At 32.6% G+C, this 11152-nt stretch overlaps 1 protein-coding gene across 1 annotated transcript; it reads left to right on the top strand.

Moving 5' to 3' along the window:
- Nucleotides 1-3266: 3266 nt before the first annotated feature.
- Nucleotides 3267-8525, top strand: LOC145009193 (basic helix-loop-helix (bHLH) DNA-binding superfamily protein). Its single transcript, XM_078967870.1, has 9 exons — nt 3267-3762; nt 4001-4364; nt 4653-4727; nt 5043-5108; nt 6290-6355; nt 7167-7226; nt 7662-7709; nt 7833-7880; nt 8033-8525. Exons 1-9 carry the CDS (start codon nt 3512-3514, stop codon nt 8165-8167), a joined length of 1113 nt encoding a protein of 370 aa, XP_078823996.1. The 5' UTR covers nt 3267-3511; the 3' UTR covers nt 8168-8525.
- The last annotated feature ends 2627 nt before the right edge of the window (nt 8526-11152 follow it).

Genomic DNA, 11152 nt, shown 5'->3' with positions numbered 1-11152 from the left:
TATAAAGTTTTTGTGGTTGAAGTGATTGAGGTCCCCATTGAGTGTATGACCTCATTAAGAGCTTGGTTTTGCCTGTTTGAGCTTATAGGGTCATACATGCACGTAAAGTTTACAACTTTACGTGATAAGCATGCCTTAGGAACATGGATCTATGGTTTGGAAGCGTTGCATGTCTCAGATTTGGTCTGTATGGGAAATGGGTCATAGGGACTCGGCGAATCCCAAAGTGGAACTCGGCGAGTTCTATGAATGTGGCCTTAGACACGACGAGTTGGATGAACTACTCGACGACTCATATGAATATTTCCTGGAACTCGACGAGTTGTTCTTCAAACTCGGTGAGTTGTTCTTGGACTCGGCGAGTCGGATCGTGAGTCGGTTCTATAGTCCCAAGTAGTCAGTTAAGGGTGACTCAGTGAGTGGGAAGAGGGACTAGGCGTGTAGGACCAGGTTAGTAGGAGAATGACTCGGCGAGTCTGTGCCATGACTTGGCGAGTCCAGTCAACTGGAAGTTGACTTTGACCAAGGAGTTGACCTTGGACCAGGGGTAGGTCAGTCATTTGATCTGAGGGTATTTATGAGTGGCTAATCTATGTTTATGGATTTGTAGCCGAAGGATTTCCGGTGCAGCAGTCAGACATCTGACAGTCAGACTTTTGGTAGCTACTTTTCTAGGTGAGTTTCCTACCAGTAGGAACGGGTCTAAGGCACCAAGGTCGGCCCGTATAGACGATATGATAGTATCGGAGTGTGGGGAGAGCCCGTATCTCATAGTTGAGTTTGATGATGATATATGCTAGTGTGGTAGAATTGTTTATACTTGTTGTCTGTGTGATACTTGTATGTTATGGTTTAGTAGCGGAGTGTGGGCGAGGCCCGTATCTCCCAGATAGCGGAGTGTGGGTGAGGCACGTATCTCCTAGATGCAGAGTGTGGGCGAGGGCCTGTATCTCTTAGTTGTTCATTATATGTTTGTATGGTATGTGGTATTATGGGGGAACTCACTAAGCTTCGTGCTTACAATTTAGAGTTTTGGTTTCAGGTACCTCTTCAGCGAAGGGGAAGGAGCTGCCACGGTAGCGGCATATCATACACACCTTTGTTTTCCGCATTATGAGATTGTTCTGGGATTTGTACTCTGACACTATGGTTGATTCCATGTATTGGTTTCGAGACACGTAACATGATTTAAGAAACAATATGATCGAATGTTGTTTATTTTCAAATATTTTACAAGGTGTTTAATTAAAAATGAAATTTTTAGACTTGAAAAAAATTGGGTAGTTACATTTTGTAACTTAAAAATGAATATATATATATATATATATATATATATATATATATATATATATATATATATATATATATACAAAAACACGAAACAGTAGACGAATTAGCGAAACAGTAGACGAATATCGAAACCTACGATTTCGTGGGCTATATTTGGACATTTATTAATTTTTGGCTAAAAATTACTAATCACTTCCCTAAAATGATTAGTTTAGTAATTGCCCAAAAAAATTAGGATTATGTAAAAGAAAAATGCTCCAAAATATGATTAGATTGCTTATTTTCTTATAACATTATTGTAACGTTACAAGGGACGGATGCAAGATTCTATAGTAGGTGTTGGCGGTCCGTAATAGGTGTTGCCAATCCATAATAAGTGTTGCCGGTGACATATTTTATAGTAGAAAAAAGAAAAAAAAAATCAAAAATTTTACACTACATCGGGAAAAACTAGGTGTTGCCGGTACCACCGTTTGCACCATACTAGATCCGTCCTTGAACGTTACTTTAAGAGTATGGTAAAAAAATAATAATAATAACAAAAATAATAAAAAAAATATAATTTTTCAATAAGTTTTTTTTTTTAATAAACATAAAACCATAGTTGTTTTGATAAATAAAATCAAAGTTTTGCTATTTTGGTCTGGGATTTCACAATAAAATTCAGTATAAACCAAGTATCCCCTTAATATTCAGTATCAACTTATTGGATATCTACTTTTAAGTTTTGATCCAACTTTAAGAAAAGTAGTATGAATCCAGATTAGATTTCTCTTCAGGAGGACAAAAAAATGATCATGATCGCTTAATTCGTCTCATAATAATTATAACTGATTTTGTTTTTGAATTTTAAGGCTGGTTATTTTGAATTCATGTGTTCCCTCGATGTTCATTAACTTTTGCATAAAATATTTTCCTTGATAATAGAAATTTTGGGTTATTTATAATTTATGTCTATGGAAGTTTCTTTAAATTTAAATCAAAAATGCTCAAGCTATTGTCTTTACGAATTTCATATAAATTAAAGTTTATTTTGTATTCAATGGAACTACGTTTTGATCATTACATCACGAATTACAAGAAATGCTTTAAATAGATGCATGATCTTAAAATGGCTATTATAAATGACAAAGAGTGACCATGTAATACTTCAAATTAAAAATAAATTTTATTTTTCAAACATAGTTAAATATTTGTTTATATCTGTATATAAATACAAACACCTTTTACCATTCCATCTTTTTTGGTTTAACTTTATGCCTAACTTATCATTAATTATGAAGATCACCTCGACTTTTGCCATGCCAAAGCAATGGGTGAATTGTTTAAGTTTTGCCAGAGAGTGAAAAAGGTTTTACTATAATTTACTTTGCTCTTTACTTATTGTAATGTAACCCAACAAACAAGATCGTAAAAACTTATCCAAAATAAAATCCCATTATTCATTATTCATTGTTGAATTTGTCACAAACTTTCTTACGAAATTTTGACATTTTGAAGTAATACTTTGATTCAACTAAAGCTATCAAAATGAGAATGAATAAAGTTTCATGATTATAATAGATAGTATGCATCATATATAGGAAATTACTATATATGATCTTGTTATGCATGTATGTATGATTAACGATTCGATATATTTATCTAGTAACTATTTTTTGTGGACTTCTGAATTATATATATATATATATATATATATATATATATATATATATATATATATATATATATATATATGAAGTACAAGTACTGATACTTTTATGTTTATATTATTTTAGAACCATTTGATTTTTCTTAGGGTTCTAATTATTTAAGTAAAATTGAATTGGCACGACCTTTTTTCGCTGCCCTACTTTGATGATAAAGCAAAAGCAAAGAAAAAAGTAAAATTATATAAAACAGAAAAATAAATAAAAAAATAAAGAAAGAAAAGAGAAAGCTAATAAAGAAAGGAGAGAATACAAAGACAAAAAAGGTTCTCAATACCCCATCATTCAAAACCACACTCCTCTCTTTCTCTCTCTCTCTCACTACTTAATCAAGTATCGGAAGACCTCTCAAAGTTTCTACAAAGAGTGGAGTGTTAACTTGGGGGAGATTCAAGAAAAAAACAAATTGAGAGCGAGTGATCGAGCAACAAAAATATATTAAAGTTATAAAAAAAAAAAAAAAAAAAGGGGAAAGCTAATCTTTTGTATGCTTGTTTCTTTTGAGAGGAGAAATGAATAGAGGAAATATGTTGCAAAGTTCACCGGTGCAACAAATGCTTGCCGGCGGTCCAAACAACTGGTGGAGTATGATGGCTGCCACCAGACCTTCCCCTCCGCCAGCTCCTCCTCAACCTCCCTTCTTCGCTGCTTCTGCACAACCACACTTCTTCCATCACCAATATGCACCACCACCACCAGTTTCACTATCTCCATGGCATGATAATCATCACGACTTTCCTGATTCCTTAAGCCAATTACTCATGTAAACAAATCTCTCTCTCTCTCTCTCTCTCTCTCTCTCTCTCTCTCTCTCTCTCTCTCTCTCTCTCTCTCTCCTATCTTTTTAGCTTAGGGTACATGGGTTTCTTCATAATTAAGTCCCTGGGTACAAATGTTTGAAGTCTTTTTGTGCTTCTTTATGGACAACAAAAAGACAGATCGAACACTCATACACATGCATACTTTGACTGATACTCCGATCTTTGTACAAAATTTAATAGGAGCGGATTAGTGGGAGAGGACGACAAGTCAACTTTGAGTCATATGCAACAAGTCAAGAAACTGGAGAATTGGGAAGAACAACTACTTCATGATCATCACAATCATCATCATCATCATCAGCAGATTAATCCCATGGTAGAATCTGGAGTGAAGCAAGAAAACTCACTTAATTACGGATCATCATATGGCCATAGCAACGTCGACTTTCATGGCGTTAAACCAAATACTTGGTCTAATCCAATGATCCCCGTTTCATCTCCTAACTCTTGTATCTCGAGTTTGAGCAACAACATGCTTGATTTTTCTACCACGATTAGTAACAAAACAGATGGAAGACACCCTCCACCAGATCGCTCATCTGAGGTTATAACTCTCTCTTTTTTTTTTTTGATAAAAAGTGTAAGATTTCAATCAAGATTTCTTTCGACTACATGATCGTACCATATTTTTCTGTTAAGTCACATGATCTCTTCTAACCATGGATTCCTACTTATTTGTGTTCACTTATGGTTCAAGTACTATATATAGCATTTAATTGGTAGACGACTAGTTAATCTGTTCATGGCAGAAGTACATGAACTTGCGTAATTTTGATAGCTCACACCTTCTCATTCTTTCCTTTTTTAATTTTTATTTTTTCGATTTATGAAGTGTAATAGCACTGCTACTGGTGGGGTATCCAAGAAAGCTAAAATTCAACCTTCGTCAAACCAATCTACCTTCAAGGTAATTTAACTTAGCTCAAGTTAGATCTCTACTCTCGATCCCTTTCTTTGTTTCACAATCACACAAACACAGAAGGTGGAAAACCCAAATAGAGGAAGAAGTACTTTTTGGAAGATAACTGTTGTCCTTCTTGATTGTCGGTTTCTTTAGTCCATAACGATTCTTTTAGTTCATCTGTGCTAATTATATCCACACAAAGAGATGATAAAAAGTCTTTTAAAATATATATATAAAAGAGGTGTATATATATTAATCATTGCAAAAATACAATTTGTTATTTTGATTCTTCTATTTGTTTTTTGATGTTAAAAATAGGTGAGGAAAGAAAAATTAGGAGACAGAATAACAGCACTTCACCAGCTTGTTTCTCCGTTTGGAAAGGTATAGTATGCTCTATATAAATTTTCGCATACTTAAGCATGAATTTACGTAATTATTAACGAAGATTAATGCGAGAGATCGAGAAAAGGATGAAACAAGAGGATGATATGACATAATTCTTTTTTTATTTTCCGTAGAATAATTATTGATGGTCTTATCAAATGAAAATTAATGAGAATAAATATATCAAAATAATTACGTCAAATCGATTCAATAGGAAGTATTGCTATAAAAAATAATGAAACTGTTTGCTAAAACAAACCATCGATATTCTGTCGTCTATATTTCTTATTCGAGTTTTTTTGCATGGTGTGCATTTATGTGGATAATCAGAAGAAAACAAAACTACGTCAATAAGATTTTTGTTATTAATAAAAAAATAAACAAGAACAAAATATCTTCTCTATAAAATAGTCACGATCTGTTTGCCAATACTAACAATTTTCTGTCTTAAGTTTTTTTGAAATGTATGGAGTATGAAGTTTCCATTTGAGAACAAAAGAAGCACCCGTGAAGAGTTAATATGATTCCATAAAAGTTATGACATGAGAAAACCTAAAACCATAACCAAATTTACAACTAATGTATTTTATAAATTGATTTTCCTTTATAAAGAACGTAAATCATTGATAAACAATGTTTTATATCTCATTCATAATTATTTTTCTATAAACATGAAAGGGTAAACAAAAAAATATGAGCGTTACTAGCTCGTTTATAGATAATAACATAGTTTTATATATACGAAAGTAATAACTATATTACTCAAAAATTATATTTCAAGCTTTTTACATGAACTTATAAAATTAATAAAGAAATGAAGAACAGTTATTTTTTCAAAACATTCCTCTCTCTCTCTCTCTCTCTCTCTCTCTCTCTCTCTCTCTCTCTCTCTCTCTCTCTCTCTCTCTCTCTCTCTCTCTCTCTCTCTCTCTCTCTCTCCAGAAATAGTATAGGAGTGAATAAAGCATCGTTTTTTAAGAAGACTATGGTGGTTTCAGCTTTGAAAAACTTTTTATGCCCAGTCTTGTCCTTGTAGATGAAATTTTTCTGTACAAACTTAAGATGTTTCGCTAGTTAAAAACAAAAATAATAGTTTACTCGAATATATATGATGTTTGGTATCTTTAATTATGAGAAAACACTTATATGAATTTTCATTTTATTTAATTTTGGTGCAGACTGACACAGCTTCTGTGCTGTTAGAAGCTATTGGTTACATAAGATTCCTTCAGAGTCAAATTGAGGTGATGCTACTTTCCTTTCTTCTGTGCTTCTTCTTCTTCTTTTATTCATCTTTCACAAACTACCATGAGGGACAGTCATGCCACATACAAACACAAAAACACACACACACACTAGCTAAAAGCTTCACTTCCTTAATATTCCATCAAAATTACTTTGCATTTTTATAATGTTATATAAACATTCTGTGCCTCAATCCCATATTAAACTATATCTCTCTGTCAAATGCATGTTTTTAATTTCTAAAAAATTATTCCCTCTGTCCAAATGAGTATAAGTTGTTTTTTTATTCTCAAGAGTCAAGTGAAAAAGTTTATAATTATGACATGAGTGTGTATAACTTTCTGAATTATTTAAGTTGCTTTTACTTTATATGAGAAATAACAATCTATATATGGAAAATGCTGAAAAACAACTAAAACGTTACATGAATTAGAATTTTTCTAAAATAATGTTATATGTCATAGGTTTTTTTTTTTTTTTAATTTGTGTTGCAGTAGTTCATAAATTGCTCATAATCATTCATTTTTAAAATAATTTTCTTATATAGAAAGAATCATATTTAAATGAAATTTAATTAACTAAAATCGAATTCAGATTACGCCAACTTTGTTAAAGAAAAAACAACTGCCAATTAGATTGATCTATATACGAAAAGATCACAAATTAACATTTGACTTAAAGTAACAAAATATTCGTATCGAGTAAACGTGTTGATATTTGATAGCTCTAGACTTACAAATACAATAAAATGTAGACAGAAATTAATATAAGATGGTGGAGTTAATTTGTGTACGGCTTTTAATGTTTTAGGCCCTCAGCTTACCTTACCTGGGCAGTGGATCAGGAAGCATGAGAAACCATCAACACTCTGTAAGTATATATACCATACGTTATACACAATCTTGTATACAAATATATAAGTATTCATGTACGTATAATAGTTCTAAAGGAAGCTTCTTCCTACAATGATAGAATCGACTATATAAATTTCTACCGAATTAAGGATAATGTTAAAGATGTAAAATACAATGAATGACGATTAAAGAAGAGATTTCCTTTGCATGTGGATCGACCCAATACATCCTACTATCTTTTCTATTAATACGTATAGTAAATATATACATACATACCATATGTATGTATATATTCATCTCCCCTAAGCAACAAAACACAGACACATCACCTTTTTCTCACTCTGCCGCAATGCATGTGAGTGTTCACACGTGAGCATGTGGGGAAGGTGTAAAAGATTTAGATAATTGTTTAACTATTTAATAACTCTTTTTTTTTATTATATATATTTAGGTTCATCAAGGGGAGAGAAATTGTTTATTTCCTGAAGACCCAGGTCAGGTATATATTTCTACTTTTATACTCTGAATAATTAACTTTTCTATTAACATTCATTTCACCAAAAGCTGACACATATTATTGTAATCATATTGCTAATTATCGCTAATCTTTTTCCTTACACAGCTTCTGAATGATAGCTGCATGAAGATGAAAGGATCTGCTCTTGACCAGGTATTTTTTTCCTTTATTAGTCAATTTAGTTTAGGATAAAATCCTTGATTTTTCAGAATGTTACTTTTAAAATCAACGTACTTTATTAGTATGAATTTGCTTTTCAAGATTAATCATGGTACTGATAATTGGTTAAAAATGAATTAATTTAGGATCCTAATGATGAACCAAAGAAAGACTTGAGGAGTAGAGGATTGTGCCTTGTTCCGGTTTCATGCACAATGCAAGTTGGGAGCGACAATGGAGCGGATTATTGGGCTCCTGCTCTAAATGGAGGATTCCGATGAATGGATGAAAGGTTTAGGTCTAACATATTTCATGGGCCGGGGTTATGATTTCACACATGAAGAAGAAGAAGAAGATCCATCAAGAAATGAGATAACATCATGAGCAGTCACTCTGCTAAAAAATATTTCCAAGGCTGATTGCTCATGATGCTATGCATCTCTTGGTGCTTTACATATGATCTTGTGACAAAACTTATGGTTGGGGCTTTGATCAAAAGTCCCTCCAACTATCTAGCTAATTTTTATGCACTTCGTTATCCTTTCCCTTCCACTTCTTTTGTCCTAGTATGTATCATGTAGAATTTCAAATATTTGACATTCTAGTATGGTTAAGAAAATAGTTATTTAATGGCGTTCACTTTAGCTACCATTTAGTCATGTGTAAAATATACACATCAATTAACGTAACATTTTAAGTTTATCACAAATGCAACGACTCTCTTGGCATAAAAAACGATATATAATGAGAAAGAGACAACCTAGCATTAAAAAGATTGTATGATTATATTAGTAAGACAATACAACACTTCTAGATAAGTTTTTCTCCAAAAATGGAATAACACATGAGACATACACAAACATATATAAGTACACGTGAACCAGGACATCACATGTTTCTTATATCATAGTATGTCACTAGATTAGATGTTTTAATTTACATATGGCTTCTATGCACGTGTAGTCATTGTACTTTATGTGTTTTTAATTATTAAAAGATAAAACTAAACTTATGAAAAAGTCATTGTTATAGTTAAAAAAACTACTATAAGGTGGATATTAATTTAATTTGGAGAAAAATAAAATAATTTTATGGAGACAGTTAGCGAGATGCTATAGGAGGAAACAAAATCCAATGCATGAGAGCTTTTCTCCTTTGTGTCAAACAAGATACCATTATTTTGCTTCCATGTGACCATAAGTAAGCCAACATAAAGACATCAAGCCTATGAGACTTCCCCCTCACACACCAAACAGCCACCTCTAGCCGTCCTCCACCAAGCTAGAACTAACAGGAACACTCAACCATTCGATGTGGAGAAGAGTTCCAAACTCTATCCCTCGAGAGAAATCCACAAACAAATGATGATCATCTGTTTTAGGAGTAACATTACACACCGGCAAAAGTTCACAAGCCAAGTTTACTCCTCTTGCCAGGTTTCTCATCGTGAGAAGTCTACTGAATCGTGTCCTCCAATGACATTACGTGGCACCTTTCCACACCACCTCGAGGCGATATTGGACCCAAGGGAGGGACCAATAGGTTGTACGGGGTAAGACATCATTATTTGTAAGCTTTTTCAGGTGATACTCGATTTTTCATTGAATACTATTAATTTGATGAATTTGATGTGTTTAACAGGTAATATGGAAGGCTAAAATTCTTAATTAAGATTACTTTTAGGGATGTATAATGTTAGGATAACCATATTCTTTTTATTATTTTTATTCCAATCAAATTCAGTATTGTTTAGCAATCATTAATTAACATTATTTGGCAATAATTTTAATCACGTGTTTGGTATTATAACTAAGACATGGTAATGTCAATTCACTAGTCATTCTGAGTTCAAGTACATTAGGCTATTGCACCGGAAACTACTGCCACATGTGCATCATATCAGCTTTACACCCAACCTGCCACCAATCCACTAAATATTAGATATGGTTACCAGTCCACATTATTTATATTTTTATTTTTTTCATTTTAAAACATTCGATTAAATAAAAAAATATTATTATACTTAAGTAATAATTTTACTAATTACAAAATCAAATAAACATATTATTAATTTTTAAAATTAAACAAACATAATTATATATAGTTAAAGGTTTAACTTAATTTAAATAAAAATAAAAGGAACTAAATTTGTAACTTCAATTAAAACATATATATAATGTCCACGGTTGTTTTCTTCACCCGTTTTCTTCGCCCGATACCCTGTAAAACGAATACATCCATTTTTTCTACTTTCATTGATTATAAAGAAAAACCAACGAAATTAAGGGGCAAAAAAAAAGCAACCAATAGGAAGCTCCGTCTTTATCCGTCTTCCGCTTCACGTCACAAGCAAACCACCCACCCTTGGGGTGGTGTTCACGCGTGGGAGAGGGTGCCACCCCAGCCCAAGACGTGTGAAAATGCCGCCATACCGGGTAGTCTTACGAATTAAGATGGCTAGTTGAATCAAGAGACACTATGCTAAATATTTAGTATTATGATTAGCATTGTAATTGATAATTATAATACATAATATTTGTCAAACCATTCATTGTTCCTAATTCAAGCGGATGTAAGGCGGTGTAATACAATTAGCTGGCTAAACATAATATATCCCTAAGATTATTTATTGCATGTTAATCAGCTTTAATTATAACTATATAATTAAGTTAGAATTGAAGGGAAGATAAAAATAGGAATCCGAATTATTCAAACAACAAAATTAGAATTTTTTTTTTCTCATTGACAATTTATGGTTTGAAGTATAACATAAAGTTCTCATATGTTAAACAATTGTTTACTTCAATTAAATTCAGAATAATTACCCTAATTAGTTTTCTCATCGACTATACGAATACAAGTTTTGGCCAAAAATTTCATGTGGAATCACTTGATTTACCCTAAGAATCTAGGTGTTGTTGCTTATTCATAGTGCTATTGAGGAAAGTCAAATTTTGGCCCTGTTGTCGTGGAGATTTTGGGATTAAATTAATATGTAACATCTGGATCCTTGAGCTATGGAAATTAAATAAATTATGAGTTTTGTGTCGGTCACGATGTGATGAAGGTATCATCACGATCTGGCATGGAAATATGAGTCGTGTGTTTCGTTTAGGTGTTACGAGGTGACACTAAATTTGGCACAATGTGACATCTGATCCGGAGCAAACCGTAATGTCTAGGATTAAGGCCTATTTAAAGGAAGTAAGGGCTAGGTTTTTATCCACCCTCAACCTTGATCTCCTCCTACACCCCCTTGAAGAAAC

Source organism: Lactuca saligna, chromosome 8, assembly GCF_052625555.1.
Source record: "Lactuca saligna cultivar CGN05327 chromosome 8, ASM5262555v1, whole genome shotgun sequence".
Taxonomy (NCBI): Eukaryota; Viridiplantae; Streptophyta; class Magnoliopsida; order Asterales; family Asteraceae; genus Lactuca; species Lactuca saligna.
The sequence above is the reverse complement of the archived record's forward strand: the minus strand, read 5'-3'. Positions and strand labels throughout refer to the sequence as shown.